Below are 19,885 nucleotides of genomic sequence, written 5' to 3'. Positions count from 1 at the left end.
GCAACCAGCTGGGTGACCTTGGGCTCGCCATGGCTCTGATAAAACTGTTCTGACCGAGCAGTGATATCAGGGCTCTCTCAGCCTCACCCACCCCACAGGGTGTCTGTTGTGGGGAGAGGAATGGGAAGGCGACTGTAAGCCGCTTTGAGCCTCCTTCGGGTAGGGAAAAGTGGCATATAAGAACCAACTCTTCTTCAACTCTTCTTCTTATTATGACTCGGTTTTAGGTAATATTTCATTTTCCCCGTTGGGATCTTCTAGCCCTCTTTCTGCACCTGCATTGCAGGCCTTTGTACTGAAATGTGGGGTTCCAAGGTTGAAACGAAAACGAATGAGGGGGACCCATCTTTGTTTTAGCTCACAAAGGAAAAGGAGGCAGCGGGGAAGAGGGAAGCCCAAGGGAAGCGAAGGGAAAGTCCACAACAAGTCAGCCAAGAGGTGAAGTCAGCAAACCATAATTAAAAATATAATTACACTCGATGTTTCAAAGCAGACAGGGGTGATGTCCCCTTTCAGCCCAACACAATCGTAGGTGCTTCATTTCTCAAGTCTGATGTTCCCGATTTTGCCTAGGAAGATTTCCCAAACCTGTTTAGGAATGGCTTGCAATGTTTCTAATATTGTTGTTTTGAAAGGAGAACGCCATTTTGCATTTTCATTTTTTTTATCTTTTCATGATGCTACTTTCAGGGATTGAAAGATTTCTTTCTGTGGAAAGTACCTTAGTAGGTTGTGTTTATTAAAAAAACAAACAAAACAAGAGCCAGTATATTGTAGTGGTTTAGAGCGGGGGTAGTCAACCTGTGGTCCTCCAGATGTTCATGGACTACAATTCCCATGAGCCCCTGCCAGCATTTGCTGGTAGGGGCTCATGGGAATTGTAGTCCATGAACATCTGGAGGACCACAGGTTGACTACCCCTGGTTTAGAGCAGTGGCCTCTAATCTGGATAGCTGGGTTTGATTCCCCACTGCTCCTCCACTTACAGCCAGCTGAGTGACCTTGGGCCCTCCCCAGTTCTCTCAGAGCTCTCTCAGCCCCACCTACCCCACAGAGTGCCTATTTTGGGGAGAGGAAAGGGGAGGCAATTGTCAGCCACTTTGAGACTCCTTCGGGTAGGGAAAAGCAGGGTTATAAAAACCAACTCTTTTCCTAAATTATCACCTGTGTTTTTAAATTATGCCCATTGTGAGCAGCAGGACAGGCAGCTGTTGGCCCCCCATAGAAAGGAAAAAAAGACCCTGGTTGTTACAGGTGGCTGTTCTTGGTGCTAAACCAGATCCCCTTATAACCGGGATAGTTAGCATCTTCTAAGGCTGCCAGTTCCCCACTCCACACAGTTCTCTCAGAGTTCTCTTAGCCTTGCCCCCACCCCACAGGGCGTCTGTGGTGGAGACAGGAAGGGTAGTCAAGAAAGAAAGAAAGAAAGAAAGAAAGAAAGAAAGAAAGAAAGAAAGAAAGAAAGAAAGAAAGAAAGAAAGAAAGAAAGAAAGAAAGAAAGAAAGAAAGAAAGAAATGGCTCGAATGACCCTGGGTGGTTTGGGAAAATAGAGGCAGGAAAAGGTACTCCGGTGAAATTAGTCATGCATCAGCTTTGCTGCAGAAAGGCGATCTCTTCTGCCGAATGGGAACGGGCAACATCATGCCCAGCTGCTGCCTGTGGGCTTCCTCCCTTGCAGCTCCTGCCTTCCTCGAATGCTGCAAAAGGGGACTGTCCCAGAGGGCTTCCATGCACAGCTAATCGGGTTCCGGCACACAAAACGGTTTTACATCCCGGCTGGGATAAATGACCGGGGAACGAGAGTCTCGACTTAACAAAATGTTTGACAGGGGAGGCACTTTGAGGCTGCACTCACTTGTTCTGATACTTCTTACTTCTTTGGGGATCTGCTTTCCATACAGAAGGTGCCGGGTTCAATCCCTGGCCTCTCCAATTAAAAATATCCGGTGGCAGATATGAAACCTCGGAGAACTGAGTGCTGATCTGAGTAGCCTCCTGACCTTGGAGGGCTACAGTTCCCATTTAAACATATTGTTAGTCTTGAAGCTGCTCCCAGTCTCTGGCTCTTTTCTACAGACTAACACGGCCACCCATCTGGGCCCATCTCCATAGAAGGCACCACACTCAGCCCTGCAGGTATCTGAAGAAGTGAACGGCGGCTCCCAAAAGCTCCTCCCTTTGCCTGAATGTTGTTGGTCCTTGAGGCGCTCCTGGACTTTTGCTCTTTTGTCCTGCTCTAGCCATGGCGACCCGTCTTGACCTAGCTGGAGAAGCAAGCAATGATGCACGAAAGCTCCTTCCCTGCCACCCATTTGGTTAGCCTTCCATTGCCGCTGGACTCTCTTCTCCTGCTCCAGGCAAGCACAGCTACCCATCTTGGCCTCCCTCCATGGAAGTTAGCCATACTGAATGGGACTCCAGGGGTCTGAAGAAGGGAACAGTGACTGCCAAAAGCTCCACTCCGGCCTCAGTTCTTGTTAGGCTTTAAGGCGCTCCTGGACTCCGGTTCTTTTCTACCGCTAGAGACAGACTGATGCATGCAGCCTTCTTGATGAGCCAGCTACTAAAATAAGCGGAACTGGGAGGGAACGTCCATTTCACTGGCCCCTCCCTCGCCCCAGCAATCCAGGCCTGCTGCTCTTACCCCATCCTCCTTCGCATCCCGATGTGACAATCCTATTAATTTCCTCGAAGCCCCCTACATTCAAGATCAGGATTCACTCCCGCCCCTCTCCCCCCTGGCCCTGTAATTGCCACTTTTCAGGGGCATTTGTAGGAAGGAAGAGGAAAGAAACGTGTTGTTAATGGGCGGCCCCTTCTTTTCTTCTGTTTCCCCCCCCCCAAAGCAAAAGAACATCTGTTGGAAACAGCTGAGATGAGGGGAGGTTTTAAAAATAGAGCACCCCCCCCCACGGGGCTTGAATGAGCAACCAACTCCCCAGGAATGATCCTTTTCATTAAAAGAAAAGAGGAGAAAAACAGCTGGGGATTTTGTACTCTGCTTTTCACTACCTGAAGGAATCTCAGATCGACTTACGAACGTGTTCTTCTTCCTCTCCTCACAACAGACACCCTGTGCAGCAAGTGGACCCGAGAGAGCTCTGAGAGAACTGGGACTGGCCCAAGGTCACCCAGCATGATGGGGACTCCCACCCTGTTCTCCAGATTGGAGGTCGCCACTTTTAACCATCACACCAAGCTGGCTGTCATGAGATGCCTTTTCCTAGAATTTGTGCTTATGTGTGTGGAATAGATAAATGCAGCTGTGCTTGAACACATCTCCAGGGGCGTCGTGAGAACTCAAAAACACCTTCCTGGCACTTGAATTGTTTATTTGCACATTGCCTGAATGATGCCCAAACAAGACAGAAAGGAAAGCAGAAGGACTCTGGGAAGGAAAAAATGATTTTGATCTGCACATTGGATTTTATATATGCATGGGGGGGGGGGATATAAGAACCCTGCTGGTTCAGACCAGTGGTCCATCCAGTCCAGCCTCCTGTCTCACAGAGTGGTCAACCAGTTCCTCTGGAGGGCCACCCACAGGGCAGAGAGGCCGAGGCCTTCCCCTGAGAAGACCCACAGAAGAGCTCTGCTAAGTCAGACCAGTGAGGGTCTATCTAATCCAGGATTCTCTCTCACACAATGACCAACCAGTTCTTCTGGAAGGCCAACGACAGGTCACAGAGCCCTCCTGGTAAGATAATGAATGGAACCTCCATCCGCCTCTTGGCCTTTTCAAACGCTCATTCAAAAGTGTTCCTGGAACGGCTCTCTTGCTAGCTCCATCTCCTCTGCTTCCGAGCACCCTTAGTCAAAGCAGTGGAAGTTACTCATTTCCTCCTGCAATGGGAGAGGGTGGTGGGTGAGGGGGTGGGTGGGTGGGAGAAACCTGCCTTTCAGCTCATTCTATTTCTCTCCCGCAATCAGCCCAGGAAGGGAAGAGAGAGGAGCAAGAAGAATGGAAATGCTGTCAGGGCCTACAGCTGGGGAGACAAGCTGGTAATGACTAAGGCCACGAGTTCCACTCTGCCTGTCAGAAAAGCCGCAGCCTCCGTAAATTGGTATTCATTGTTGTCAGTGTCGCAACACTTGCTGGTGGGTGAAGAGCGGCCCAAAGGAACCCAGTGGAGAATGGACTGGAAGATTCGATGCCCCCTGAGCTTCACGGGAGGTGGAAGCCTGACACTGTGGAGATTCCTGCTTTGATCGGCCCTCCCAGAAACTTGGGATTTTGATACGGAGAAGGATTTTGTGAACCATGCTTTTAGGACCAAAAAGGTCTCAAAGTGGCCTTACGTTCCTCTCCCCACAGCAGATACCTTTGTGAGGTTGGTGAGGCTGAGAGAGCTCTCAGGGAACTGTGACTGACCCATGGTCAACCAGCTGGCTGCATGTGGACAAGGAGTGGGAAGTCAAATCTGGTTCTCCAAATTAGAAGATTCTGCTCTTAACCAGGCTAGTCAACTAGAGGAAATATCTACTCACCAGAGGCAAGTAGGTGTAATCAGTAGGTTGAGAAATTACTGTTTACCAGATTAATTAATGAGAACCAGTTTAAACTAGGGGGTATGCAAAAAGGCCATGGTATTTTTTTTTGTTCAGGCATTTCCTGATACCATTATGGTATTCAGATTCAGTAAATATTATGGAATGCTGAATTTTTTGGATTCCATGAGTCTGAGGCATTTAAAGGGACCAAGATCACATCATTCCAAGCTGCAATTTTGGAGTTTGGAGTGCAGAAGGCATTTAAAATCATTTCTCTCTCTACTCCTAGGTGTGATGTCTGAGGCATTTAAAGGGATCAAATTCCCTTTAAATGCCCACTCCACTCTGAATCGCAAAGTCACATCTTGGAATGAGGCGTGAGTCTGAGGCATTTAAAGGGATCTTGGTCCCTTCAAATGCCTCAGTCTTCACAGCTTGGAGAGAGAGAAGGCATTTAAATGGCTGATTGGTTACCCCACCACTGTTTTGTATGTTTTGAGTTATTGTTTTTATTGTATTTTATTTGAAACCTTATGGTTTTAATTGTAACCTTCCACGAGCCAGCTTTCTGATAGCGGTGGGGAATAAATCAAAATAATAAAGGAATAAATAAATATTATTTCGACATAAAGAAACCATCGTAAAACCTAATGAGTACAATCTGAGTTCCACAAATACTATAAGGCAAGTGGCCACACATGCAGAAATTACCTCCAGTGAACTGCTCTAAATACATGTATTCAGAAAAAATATTCAACCTGCATCTAATCCGAATTCATCTTTATGAACAAAATAGAACATACAATAATGAAGACAAAATTAATGCTTTACCTTTTCAGCAGAATATCATCAAATTGCACAATAATAGAGTCCATCAGCTGCTTTGGAGGGCGAAGTCTATGGTACTGTAGGCAGCTGTGGTTCCTCCCCAAACTCCGCCCTTCTCAGGCTCCGCCCCCAAATCATCAAGTATTTCCCAGTTTGGAACTGGCAACCCCAATAAAAAGCATAATATTCACAGGAAGATTGAAAAGCAAACAATAAAGATGGGCTCCCTACTCAGTTTTCAATGTGTCAAACTGAAATTTCTCATGCGTCCCTCCATTTTTTATGGAACTGTTGGTAATTTGTCAACATTTAGTGGGTTTTTTCTTCTTCTTCTTCATCTTGATGGATGTGATCCTTCCTTGAACTTTCCTTCAAGATTAGCACTGGGCCCCTTTTGGGGGGTGGGTGGGCGGGAGGTCGCATTTAGCATCTCGTTTGGTTTTTCCGTGACTCAGCACCGCTAAGATCTTAATTCCTCATTTGTTATTCGGCTCCGACGTGTTTGTCGAGGGAGAGGAATTACTTTCATTTTTCTCCCTGACACTGACAAGTGGTTTGACGAGGAAGCCTCGGCAGCCGTGCCCCAGAGAGCTTTCTTCGGAGCCGAAATAAATTTGAGGGAAGGGGGAATCAAATTATTGAGCAAATTCTCCTAATGAAAATTTACTTGGTAAACATTTGGCAGCATTGCCTCTTCTTCGTTCAAACTTGCCTTAAATATATTTTTTACAGTATTCTCAATTACAGCGAACACTTGCTGAATTCAGATGAGCACACGATAGCTTCCTTTGTATGAAGTTCCATTCTTCGCTCCCCAAATCGAATTCCTCTAAATCAGGGGTGGCTAAACGGTGGCTCTCAAGAGGTCCAGGAACTACAATTCCCATGAGCCCAGCCCTAAACGAAATAGGAGAACTACACTATGGTCACCTTTGGAGGCATTGCTTTGGAGGTTGGCACCTCCTGAGATTAGGCAGGTGGCAACTCAGGAGAGAGAGTTCTTCTTGGCCATGGCACCAAAAATCTCTCCCAGGGAGAGTAGCTTGTCTTTTTCTGCTGCCGGCAAATGAAGGTGTCTTTAATTTCATTTGGCATTCCATCAGCGAGCCCTTCTTCCTAACTTGGGTTGCCGGGTCTTTTTTTTTTTCGACAAAATAAATTTTATTCAATCTTTGGTTATTGACAATAGTTGTTCATGTTATAATTACATTTCTCATTTTCTCCCTCCCTCACTCCACCCCCACCCTCCACCCTACCTGCCGTTTCCTTATAACTCTTTCAACCATGTACACAGCTTCTTGATCCCGCTCAAGGCTTTATTCTTACTCTCCCTGTTCCCAGTCGACCTCAACCAATGGAAATACTTTGTCCAATTACTATTTATCCTTTCCTTTTTCTCTTCCCATAAGGCCTCCCCTCTTAAACAGATCACAATTTCAGAGCTAACATCCTCATAGAGATACTGAAACCAGCTTTCCCATGTCCACTTTGATTTATCTTTCCATCCCCTAGCAACAGCGGCTTGTATTGCAAGTACCATGGCTTTATATAATTTGAGATCCTTTTTTTCCTTTAAATCATATCCCAAAATACCTGCGAACAGCATATTTGCTTCTTTCACTATTGTAATTCCTAGAATATTTTCCATTTCCTGAATTATATTTCTCCAATATCCAGAAACTTCGGTACACTCCCACCACATATGTATATAATATCCCTTATCCTTTCCACAGTGCCGACATTTTGGGGTCAGCCCTTTTATCATATACGCCAACTGGGCCGGCGTTCTATACCATTTCCAAATTAACTTTCTAGTCATTTCCTTATAATTGTCTAATTTTATCTGTTTATTTCCCTTTATAATTTTATGTACTACTTGATCAGGCAATTGGATGTCCCTCTGCCATTTTATTTGAATCACACGTCCTATATAATCCTCATCGCTTACCATTAGCTTATATAACACCCCCACTACTCCTTTTTTTGCAGTTTCCATTCTTTGCATAGTCCCCTTCATCCGACTATCCTTAGATAATATCCCTAAGCGTGAGAGTTTACTCATAGCCTCGTATAGTCCGTGGACCCTCAACCAATTCCTTTCCCCCAACAATTCCATACATTTTTCTTTTGATATCATTACTCCCGATTGGTCTAATAAATCCTTTACTCTATTCAACCCTTTCTTTTTTAAATTTTCCCACCATATAGGGTCATCTAGTTCTTGTAGTAATTCTACTGGTATCCATTTCACGAAGTCTGCTGACCATACTCCTTCCCATCTTTTCCAGGCTCTGAGGGCAACCGCCCTCGGCCCTGTTGTTTCTTTAGTTTCTAATGTTAAATTCTTTGTAAACACCCCCCATTTTCCTTTCCCCTTATTTACTTCGTTTTCTATCCTTACCCATTTTCTTTCTCTGTTTATCTCCGCATCCAATAAATGTTTAATTTGAAATGCCTCAAAGTATCTCTCTAAATTTATTAGGCCCCATCCCAACTCCTCTTGTGGAATATAAATTAATTTTTGTTTAAACCTAGCTATTTTGCTTCCAAAAGTCCAATCCCTCAGCTGTCTATTCCATTCCTTAGCTTGTATTCTTGGTACTTCTGATGGGAGTACCTGGTATAAATAGCTAAGCTTTGGAATTAAAAACATTTTAATTGCTCTAATTTTAGTTAATATATTCATTGTTTTAGACTTCCAAGCCTTCATGTTTCTGCGTATCTTCTTCCATATTTCCTGGTAGTTATTTTTTCCTATTTTGTTTATTCTTTTAAAAATTTTTATGCCTAAGTATTTTAACATTTTACATCCCTTTGGTATATCTGTTTCTTTCTCCACTAATATCTGATCCCCCTTAGGTATGTTAAAATATATAATTTCGGATTTCCCCATATTGACTCCTAACCCTGAATATTGTTCAAAGTCCTTTAATATTATCTTAATTTCCTTGGCTGCTGTTAGTGGATCTTTAAGTACCAGAAGAATATCGTCTGCAAAAAGATTAAGTTTGACCTCTTCCTGACCCACCTTATATCCTTCTATTCTAGGGGAGTTCCTTATTCTATCTGCCAAGATTTCTATAGCCATTACAAATAATAGGGGTGACAATGGGCAACCCTGCTTTACCCCCCTTGAGATTGGAAATTCTTTTGATCTGCCTCCATTTATCCATAGTGTTGCGATTCCTTGTTTATAAAGCTCTTTTACAGCTTCCAAGAAGCTCCCTTCTATTCCACTATCCCTTAGTGTTTCCCAGAGAAAATTATGTTCGACGGTATCGAAGGCTTTGAATATATCTAGTTTCAATAGTGCCAATTTCTTTTCTTTATGTTGCTGTTTATGTGCTAGTACATTTAAAATATTCCTTATTGGGTGGAAAATTTGTCTGTTTTTAATAAATCCATACTGGTCCTCCCCTATTATTTTTGGTAATATTTTTTCTAATCTGTTAGCTAAGACCTTGGCGAATATTTTGTAATCTTGATTCATCAAACTAATAGGCCTATATGAGCCAACATCTTTGGGATCCTTAGACTGCTTTAGTATCACCACCATCTCTACCTGTTTCCATGTATTGGGGATGTTTCCGCCTGTCATTATATCGTTAAACAAATATGCCATTTCTGATATTAATATTCCACTCATTTCTTTATAATATTCGGCCGTATATCCATCTGTCCCCGGGGATTTTCCTATTTTTAATTGTCTAATTACCCCTTCTATTTCGGATGCACTTATATCCTTATTAAGGGATTCCTGATCTTCTTTAGTTATTTTTGTGTACCACTTCTCCTTGAGTTGCCCTTTTCCTGAGGACTCATATAAACTTTGGTAATATTTGACAAACGCTTCTCTTATTAGGTGCGAATCCACCAGCTCCTTCTGGCCCTGTCTTATGCTTTTTATTCTCTGTTTGTCTTTTTTCCTCTTTAAATATTTGGCTAATTTCTTTTGTGAGTTTATATTTGTTCTATGCCATTCGCTTTTAATTAGGGTTTCCCTTTTCCACACTAATACTAAATCTTGGGAGTCTAGATCATTTTTTAAGATCTGGATTTGTCTTTGCCGTTGTGTGTCAAATTTATTTTGCTGGTGTGCTTGCAGAATTTTTATCTGCCCCAATTTACTTTCAATTTCTTCATCTCTCTGACGTTTTAATAACTTTTCCGTCCAGATTAGGTGTCCCCTCATAACGGCCTTCGCTGCGTCCCACACAATATGGGGCTCCGCCGATCCTATATTTTCTTTAAAATAATATTTTAGCTGTTTCACTATATTTTCCCTGTTTTCTTTTTTACTTAGAACTATGTTTTTGTATCTCCACCTCCCTTCCGATTTTTCCTTTTGTATCGTCAAGTCCACAATAATTGGAGCATGATCCGAGATCAATATTGGCTGTACTCCTGCGTCATTAATCTTCAGTTCCTGTGAATCTGAGATCAAGACATAATCAATGCAAGTATATTTTTTATGTCTCGCGGAAAAAAAGGTTGGTCCCGATTTTTTGCCCATTGCTTCAAACACTTCGATTAGGCCCCATTTCCTGACCTTCAATGCCGAGAGATCCATATTAAAGTCCCCTGCCATGACTATTTCTCCTTCGCTATAAGCCTGTATTCTTTGCAGGATTCCCCGCATGAAACTCTTTGATCCCACATTTGGTGCATACACATTAACCAAAGTAAATATTTTTTTATCTATCTTGCACTTCAAGAAAATATATCTACCTTCCTTATCCACTTTACGCTCCAGTACCTCCAGATTCATATCCCTTTTTGCCAAGATGGCTACCCCCCTTGCCTTTGCCGTTCCCCTTGCCTCTGCCACTACTTCCCAAAGTGGAGAGGACAGAATTGGTTTAGTATCTTTTCTGGCCTTATGAGTCTCTTGAAGGTATATTAATCCTACCTTTAGTTTCCTAGCCAGAGCTATGAGTCTATATCTTTTCACGTTTGAGGTCAGACCGTTCACATTCAGAGACAAAAGTTTGACCATGACCCGAACTGTACCTTTTATAGTTGAACAAAGTAACAGCAGTAATCCCCACCCTGTGCAAAGAGTTCGTACACACAGAAAGAACCTTCCTGTTCCCTTTCCACTCTTCTAGGTTCCACTGGTCCTTTCCCTCTCCCCCATCCCTACTTATCTATTTTTATTTATTTTTACTATTGAAACCCAACACTTTCTCCCCCAAAATTAGTATTACAGCTTTGGACTAGTTTGCACTCGACGTTTTTTACCCCTCCCTCCTGAAATGGGAGATCTGCTGCTCTCTTCTTCTATCATTCCCCCCTCTTCTTCCTCTTCTTCTTCGTCAGGGGGCTGAACCCCCAACTCAGCTAGCATTTTTGACGCTTCCTTCTCGTTTCTTGCCATGTATCTTTGTCCGTCTCTGAACACTATCAGAGTAGCCGGATATCCCCAGGAAAAGAGAATGCCTTTTTCCAAAAGTTTTTGAGTCCATGGCTGTAGCCTCTTCCTTTCCTGGAGTGTCTCTGGAGAGAAATCTTGACGTACAGTCACTTTCCGGTCTTTATACTGAGGCTCCTTTTTCTTTTTAAGTTCCTTGAAAATTGATGCTGCTTGCTTCTCCCGTGCAAACCTCACTATAATTTCCCTTGGAGTCCCAGAAGCTCTCCTTTCTCTCACCCGATAGGCTCTTTCTATATCGTTCTCCTGCAGTTCCAAACCTTGGTTTTGCAGCCATTTTAACAGCTCTTTCTCCACCTCTTGCCGTGGGATATCTTCTGAGAAGCCCGTAAATCTCAAGTTTGATCTTCTTGTTCTATCACTCAGTCGCCCCATCTGGGCAGTAAGTTGATTTATCCTTCGGTCATTGTTATCTGCTTTCCTCTTAGCTTCCGCCGCCACCTTTTTTGCCTCTGCCATCTCTGCACCGACAGAATTCACTTCAGCCTGCAGGTTACTAAGGTCCCCTCTTATATTCTGTTCCATTTTAAACAGCATTTCTCCCACTTCCTTTAGGTTTTTCGGTGGATTGAATTGTGCAGGTGTGGCCATTTCCACGCTTGTTACCAGCAGCCTTGAGAGCAAGAGAAGCTAATTAGCAGGCTTTTTAGTCTTCACTTACAGATTCTGAAGTTTTCCTTGGCAGCCGTCCAGATGAGGCTTCCGAAGATAACAAATTTATTTCCCAAAAAGCTGTTTTGTTAATTTGTTGGGTTATAATCTCTTCTGTTGTCGGAGCGGGGAAAAAGGCGACCTCTTCCTTCTACCGCATGCGCAGAACCGGTTGCCGGGTCTTTTGACACTGCCCGTGGGAGATGGGCAGGAGTGTTCTGGGAGCGGAGAAGGAGATGAAGATGAAGATGATGATGTTGGCATGTTGTAGACATTGAAATGCAACACTCTGGCTTTTGAGCACAACTCTGTAGTAGAATTTGCTTCAACCCACACAACAAAGCCACTCCCACTTAGGCAGAGGTTTTTTACAAGTGTAATATATATATATACTAGTAATTAAGCCCGCTGTAAAAAAAATACAGCAGGCACTAGCCGTTCCCTACTGCCCTGGCAATGGTGGGAAGGGCTGGGTGTATCAGGAGGTGCTTCGTGTGTCTTGCAATTGGTCCCTTGGCGCCGGACTGACAATCGGAGGGCCCAATCGGCAGGCGCTTTGCGCCTGCGGATTGGGCCCTCCAATTGTCAGTCCGGCGCCAAGGGACCAATAAACAGATAAGCAATCCCACAGATTTGGGCTGATCCTGCGTTGAGCAAGAGGTTGGACTAGATGGCCTGTATGGCCCCTTCCAACTCTGTGATTCTATGATTCTATGAATAGGACTATTTATGAAAGATATATTCCTCAATGTGTTGGTGTGAGGATTTCACTCCTGCTTTTGTTTCTGGGAAGAAGGGAACGTTTTTGACTCTCTGCTTTAAGAAAAGGTTTAGAAATGCCTGGTATTTGGCAACTGGGAATCCAAGGCGGACTATCCCCTAAATAAGGACGTTGGGAGGACCCCCACCACTCCTTTGTAGAACACCCCCCTCCCCGACCCCTTTAAAACCCCACAGGCTAGGGCTTTTTATCCCTCTAATGTTTTCTTCATGCTCAGACTTTGGAAAAGCAAGTCCAAGATGGCAGGGAGTAAACGCGGCTCCGAATACGCGGCGCAGTCAAATTTTAAGCCATTATATGATAATTATATAATGGAACAGTCACCCGGTAATTACCCAACTCATTACGGAGCGGAAACCGACAAGTCGTCGGAGGATAAACTTTTTAAATGTTTAATACTGAGGCGGTTCTTCCCCGTCATGGAATGTGGAAGTAATGGATTATCCCTCGGCAGGAAAGAAATGCCCCTCAGTTCTGGGCTCGCAGTGGACCCGCTCCATCGGGGAAGCTTGGAGGTCTGGTGCAGAACCAGAGGCAGCCAAGGAAGTTCCAACTTCTGAGTAGGGAAAGCCGGAATAGGGAAAGCCAGGCTAGGACTGTTCATCGATGGAATCTGCCCCCACAGAGGGTAGGGGGGACTCCTTCGCTGGTGGGCTTTTTAAGTCTCTGAGAAGGTGGGGGTCTGTGCCGGATGGCCCTTGGTGGCCTCTTCTGGCTGGGTGTGATTCTGATTTAGTTGTAATTCCAGGAGAACTCCAGGCCCCACCTGGCAGTTGGCAACAGTTGCTGGTACGTTTGTCATGGCCTAGTGACCCTCCATGGAGGCATGAATGAGTGAGACTTTGTGTGTTTAGCAAATAACCATCAGGAAGGGGGAAAAAAACCCTTTATGTTCCTATCTAAGGAGACCTTTTCTCTCCGGAGTGACATTCCTTGGGGTTTTGTGCAAACAAACGCCATGCCTCATTAGCCCTGAATGGCCCCAACAGGCAGAGTTAAGCTCTGTGGCTTGACAAAAAGACTTTCTGTGGATTCAAAGGCCGTCCTGGGGGGGGGGGGGTGGAGGAGGGAGCAGGAAAATCCAGCTGATTGACTTGCAGTAACAGAGATGGTTACACGCAGGCTTTGAACTCGCCACTCTTTTGGGTTCCTGCTGTGGCAGGGACTGGATCGAGCGCTAGCCCTGAAAGCTGTCCACATGCACTTTCCCAGGTCTCAGGCAGATGTCTCTCCCATGACCCACTGCCTGGCCCTTTTAACTGGAGGTGCCGGGGATCGAACCTGGGACCTCCTGCATGCCAAGCAGAGGCTCTACCGCTGAGCCACTGAGGACTCTCCCATGACCCACTGCCTGGCCCTTCTAACTGGAGGTGCCGGGGATCGAAACTGCGACCTTCTGCATGCCAAGCCGAGGCTCCACCACCGAGCCACAAACCCACCCCTCAGTGGCACACACTGTCACGTACTTGCACCTCCGTGCCCCATCCCGCTGGTCCTCATGCCACGCCGACCAGCGAACGTGACTTTGAACAGTCAACACACCGTGGCGTGAGACAGATGTTCCACACACCAATTTAGGACGCTTTGATAAGATTTGTCAAAGTTCTCCGCGAAGACGTGTGTTTCGTGCGTTTCTCACATTCGATACAGTTTCTGTCTTGTGCACAGTGTGCTCGTGTGGTGCTTTTGGGGAGGGGGGGGATCGAATCATCGATGGAGCTTTGGGCTGGCTGAGGCCGTGTGGATGTGGAAAGGGCCCGCTTTGCTGCAGTGTCCTTGGGAATGTAATTAAAGTACTCCCCCCCCATTCCCCCCCCATCTCCAGTGAGGGCGCTTGAGGGCGGGAGACACTTGTCTCTCCAAAGGAAGGGGGAGGCTGGCGATATCCTCGTTGTTATGTCAACCGCGGCCTTCTTGTGTCGAGATAAAGAGGCAGAGAGGCCTCTGTATCCCCGTTGCGAAACAGTTCTCTGTCTCTCCCTCGTGCGTGCCCAGTTCTCTGTCAGCCCTTTCCTGTGTGAGGGAAACACGCGGATATTTGCCAGGGCCTTGGTCGCCCTCTTGCACGACAGCAGGGGTTTCAAAGCCTGAAGGAGTCCCAAAGCAGCTCGCAAACAGTTTTCCCTATGGGGATGGGGCAGACTCTGGGGCAGGGGGAGTCAAACTGCGGCCCTCCAGATGTCCATGGACTACAATCCCCAGGAGCCCCTGCCAGCAATCTAGCACGCGTTGTATTCCTGATTGCAACGAGCTTGGCTCCTAGTCACTCAATATGTCATAATCCTGCCCGCCCCCATAAATACTGTGACTTTTATCCATCCCGCACATATACATCCCCATGCCTATGAGTGAGGCCAAATTTAGGAGCCAGGATCCTTTACTGATTTCCCCCATCACCAGCAGTTTTGTTCTCAAAAATCTGATAAATATTTGTTAAACCTCTTGCATGTCAGAAACACCGATATCCTGCCAGCAGAAATATCCTTTTCGCCAGCATTCATATCCCAAAGTCCTAGGCGAGATCTTAACACCTTGCCCTTTCCTTTTGCTTTCCACATCTGCTTATTTATTAACATTCCATCGCTTACACCTGTGTCTCTGTTGCACTAGTGCCTCCACACCCCCATTTGCCTGCTTCACGATTTGTCCCCTTCCTTCTTTTGCAGAGGTTTGAAGAGCCCCAAACTGAGGTCTGCCGGCGTCTTGCACACTTCACATAGGAAAACTTTTCTACCCTTTCGTTGAAGACTGCGGGTTGTGCGACAAGCGAGATGGCTGTCTACTGGAAAGCTTGTGTGTTGGCAGTTATGTTCCTTCCCACGGTAAGGAGCACCGGAAATATTACCTTGATGCGTTTATAGAAAAAATCAACACTGCATTTCGGTTTGATAGCTCAGTGTTGAAACTTATGGCAAAATTTTCATTACAAACACTGCGGTGGCACCCTGACGGTAGAATATCTTTGCCTCTCATCTATGTGTGTTGCCTATGTTATTGTCTTTTTGATGCTAAGTAAAGTTGTGAAGTTGTCCTTTCTGAATGGTTTGCTGTCCGTCTAGCCCTTCTCAGTGCAGTGTGTGTGCGTTCCCTTTTTTATCATCACAACAGTTGTGAGTTTCCTGCATTTGCAGGGGGTTGGACTAGATCAGGGGTCGTCAACCTGTGGTCCTCCAGATGTCCATGGACTACAATTCCCACGAGCCCCTGCCAGCATTCGCTGGCAGGGGCTCGTGGGAATTGTAGTCCATGGACATCTGGAGGACCACAGGTTGATGACCCCTGGACTAGATGACCTTCAGTGAGTTCCGTGACCTCCCAGATCCTGGGCCCGCACTCTTTGCTGACAATGCACAAGGTCTACAAGATTGATCTTATCTCTATAGAAACTTTCTGTGCCAGATCTCCGGGGATTCTGCAAGAGACAGTCATCAGAGCCTCCCTCTCTTAGCGGCAACCGTCTCCAACCCATGAGAAGTGCTCTGAATAAAATAAGAAATTTGCCCTTCTTCATACTGCTGGGTCCTTTCATCTTCCTCTAAAAACCAGAAGCACATTACGAGACAGCAGTGTGGTACCATGACATCAAATCCAAGGTTTTGGCCATTACCTTTAAAGCCCTAAATGGACTGAGATCCCGGAATCTAAGGGTCAGCCTATTCCCATATGTCCCCCAAAAGAATTTAAGATCTAAAGAGCAAAATCTGCTCAATTACAACACCCCCCTACCCCCCCCCCCAGGACTTTACATTCAAGTGAGAAAAATCTGCTAAAGGTCCCCGGCCCTAAGGAAATCAAGCTGGCCTCAACCAAAGCCAGGGCTTTTTTGGGCTTGGCTGTGGCCTGTCAGAATGCTCTGCCAGATGATATCAGGACCTCGGACAGTTCCACAGGGCTCCTGAGAGGGAAGTGTTCGGCCAGACAAATGGTCAAAGCCAGAAGTAACATCTAATCCCGTTGGCCTCTCTGCCTGACCTCGCCAGGCTGAGAATGGTCAATTAATATTTTAATGTGTAAGACTTTAATGTACATGTTTTTATTGTACGGATTTTATGTATGGTGCAAGATGTAATCTGCCCTGCGTATCTGAGGACAGGGTGGAATATAAACCCCATAATAAATAAAATAAAGGTTTTATTATTTTAGATTGTTCGGATTAAATCTTAGCTTTGCCAAATCCCTCATGACAATCGGCAGGGGATTCGCCTTCCTAAGGAGGAAGGAGGGCCCTTTGTGTCCCCATCCGTAGATGTAAATATCCGCAGATAGGATCCCTCTCGACTAGAAGAAGAAGAGTTGGTTCTTATATGCCGCTTTTCCCTACCTGAAGGAGTCTCAAAGTGGCTCACAATCGCCTTCCCTTCCTCTCCCCACAACAGACACCCTGTGGGGTGGGTGAGGCTGAGAGAGCCCTGATATTCCTGCTCAGTCAGAATAGTTTTCTCAGTGCTGTGGTGAGCCCAAGGTCACCCAGCTGGCTGCATGTGGGGGAGTGCAGAATCGAACCCGGCATGCCAGATTAGAAGTCCGCACTCCTAACCACTACAACAAACTGGCTATTAGAAAATGCTGTTCCTTTACCAGCTGAAGCCAGTGGTTTGCCTCTCCCCTGATCGAAGCTTGACGTGGTTGTCCAGGTTGACCAAAGTCACTGTCTCGTTGTTTTTCTGTGCCCTCCTTTACTTCTGCATGGCCCATCTATTCTAACAGCCCCTGACATATTTCGGCTGGCAGCCTGTCTTACTCCCCAAGGTCACCTGAAAAGAAGGTTTCCACAAAACCCGTAGTGAGGATCCAGGTACGCTACGGTGCCAATCAAAACGGATATCTGTATCCTCAGATAGAGGAATATCGCTCTGGTGCTTGGTGTGTTTTCCTTCCTGCCTCGTGTCTTTAAGACGCCGCTCCAGATCCTGTGGAGGCATTTTCGCCAGGAAAGCTCAGCCAAGGCACGGAAATTACAGAGGGAAGGAGAGGGGCGGACCTTTCTTTTGTGTCCTTGTCCCTTTTAACTGATGACAAAAGGCACCTGAGAAGGAATTTGATTTGTGAGTCACAACCGCTCCTCAGGGCCTGGGGACGGCATTTGAAAGCCGACTGCATTGCAGGTGTTTTAACTCCCGGCCGTAATTCAGTCAGGTGGGTTTCTGGTGCGCAGGATCGGCGCTTCAGGCTTGGAGTGCGCGGATAATAAGGCAGTGTTTAGAATGATAGCTCTCCCCACCCCAGAAGGTGTGAACAAAGCTCTCATGTGCTAATAACAGGGTGTGAAAGAACACTGTGAATGCTGGAGAGGTAAATATCAGCCCAGGAGATATCCATCTTTATACATGGATCCTCACTACAGGTTCTCTGGAAGCCTTCCTTTCCGATGACCCGGGTTCGAATTCCCATTCCTCCATCATGGGGAGTCTTTAGACTGGTTGCTTGCTTTCAGCCAGAACTGCCTCGCAGGGTTGTTGTGAGCATTAAAGGGGATAGCAGGTCTACTGCCCTGAGAGCCTTGGAGGAGGACCCAGGAGACCTCACCTGACTTCGAATCCCCACTTGACTGTGCAGCTGGCTTTGACCTTGGGATGTCGCTCTTCCCACCTGATCTCCCCTGCAGGGTTGTTGTGAGGAGAAAAGGGGAGCCGCGTACACCACTCTGTGGAGAAACTAGATCGACAAGTCACTTTCCCTCGTCGTTTTTGACTTCTCCCTTCCCCGGTCTTCTAAACGAAGAAGAACAGCCCCAAGGGGAGACCAAGAACCAGCGAAAAGCCTCCAATGGCCACCAGTTAGGTGGTGTGATCTACAGCAGGGGTAGTCAACCTGTGGTCCGCCAGATGCCCATGGACTACAATTCCCATGAGCCCCTGCCAGCGAATGCTGGCAGGGGCTCATGGGAATTGTAGTCCATGAACATCTGGTTGACTACCCCTCATCAACAGGGGAGAAACCAAGAAACTATAGAAAGGGGAGAAACCAAGAAACCTTAGAAAGGGCTGCCCCCCCCTTTATTGGGGGTTTCTGCTGCTTCCCCAAAACGCTACGCTTGCCGGGAATGACAGAAAGCAGCCTGCCGAAAGAAATTTCGGATTTGGCTATTAATATACCCCAGGCTGTAATAAGCTTTGTTTGGACTGCCGAATCAGCAAGCGGCTTGCCTGCAGCGTCAGCAAAATGAGGCGGTGGAAGCGGCTGGGGGGTCGGAAAGGAGGAGAGGGCCATGGAGGCTGTACTAATGGGAAAAGATATATAAAAATTAGAGGAGCGTCACTTATCTGCTGCTGTCCAGCTGTCTGGTCAAAGAATAGCGAGGCTTTTAAATATGCTCCGTGCCCTTCAGCGATTCCCAAGCGATACTGGATCCCTCCAGGCCCTCTTGAATCTAGCGGTTAAAATTGGGTTCATCATCATTTTGTAAATCTTCTCCCCCCCCCTCTCCTTCCCTCCCCTCCTCTTGCAGGCTTCTAACTGCCCTGCCGAGTAAGGGATGACCAGAGAGCCAGCTGTGTGTTGGGGTTAAGCTTTTGGAACTGGGATGAAGATCTGGGTTCGAGGGAGGAAGGTGGGAAGCCGTTGATGGGACTCTACTGAGTTCCGGTGAGCCAGTGTTGATCCTGCCAAGACGGCACAAGCACGGAGATGTTGGAAGAGCTCCATAGTGTCATCAGCTGGGGTCATTGTCTCTTAAAATTATTTATCATATGGTGTGGTTAGTCGCCAGGAGATCCGGGGATTGGCTGGCAGCCAGGCAAGGGATGTTCGGAGGTGGTTTGCCAATGCCTGACTCTGTGTCATGCCCCCTAGTGTTCCTTGGAGGAACTGCCACACGAATCCTAGGAGGTCTCCCATCCCAACACAAGGCATGGTTGGCTCTGCTTAGATTCTGGGATCTGACAGGATTGGCTTGCTTGGGCTATCCAGGTTTTATAGCCTGCAAGCAGGCTCAGGATGGTCCACATCACACAACACCGATACATGTGTACTGTTGAAATTACAACTAAAACAGAAATAAAACCTTGCAGTGCTCAGATATCCCCTTTGATGCATTGGGGCGGGGGTCAGGGCGTAGGAAGCAGAACCAGAAAAGAAGGTGCTAGTTGGGTATTTTTAGACAATGATCCTGCACCCCCCCCCCCCCCGCCACAAGGCCTACATTTCCAAACAATTGCAAGACAACCAGCCCGAAAGATCACACGAGGTTGATGATGTTACTGGCTGATGTCATCCTGCCCTCCTTGGCAGATCTGTGATTCAGCACGTTGGAAGGAGAAGCTATTGCAAGGAGTCATGATTCTCTCGGCGGTTTGCTTGCATTGGGATGAGCCTTTGGCCTTCGGTGGCATTGCCTTGATGGCCCCCTGATGCTCGGGGAGAGATTAGTCTGACGTGCGCCTGAAGCTATGGCATCGATGCCCCTGTGTGTCTCACCCTTCCCTGGGGTCTGCTGGAGAGACTGCCCACTATGTGGTTAGGGGCACGGACTGGGGTTGGCCATACCTGGTGATCCAAGAATTTGAGGAAGGAGTGAGGCACAGGGCTAGTTAAAGTGTTGCCAACACGAATACCGGCAACATCTGTCATAGGGTGGCTGAGGACCAAGAGGAGGATTGCAGGTGGGAAAATAGGGGGCACAACATCTGCTGCACTGCTACATCACTTCGGGGCCAACCCTAGATGTCATGTAGGGTAGCTCTAGGAATCCCCAGGAAATCTG

The 19,885-nt window shown here is 46.6% G+C and overlaps 1 protein-coding gene across 6 annotated transcripts in view; it reads left to right on the top strand.

Moving 5' to 3' along the window:
• ADCYAP1R1 (ADCYAP receptor type I) overlaps nucleotides 1–19,885 on the top strand; it is an 88,120-nt gene that overhangs the window by 8,804 nt on the left and 59,431 nt on the right. For all 6 annotated transcript variants that reach the window (XM_077304779.1, XM_077304777.1, XM_077304776.1 and 3 more), the window contains exon 2: nucleotides 14,850–15,005. In XM_077304779.1, the coding sequence (XP_077160894.1) occupies nucleotides 14,955–15,005 (51 nt within the window). In that variant the 5' untranslated portion in view covers nucleotides 14,850–14,954. The remainder of the gene's footprint in view (nucleotides 1–14,849; nucleotides 15,006–19,885) is intronic.

Source organism: Paroedura picta, chromosome 11 (genome assembly GCF_049243985.1).
Source record: "Paroedura picta isolate Pp20150507F chromosome 11, Ppicta_v3.0, whole genome shotgun sequence".
Classification (NCBI taxonomy): Eukaryota; Metazoa; Chordata; class Lepidosauria; order Squamata; family Gekkonidae; genus Paroedura; species Paroedura picta.
This window is presented reverse-complemented; position numbering and strand designations above follow the sequence as displayed.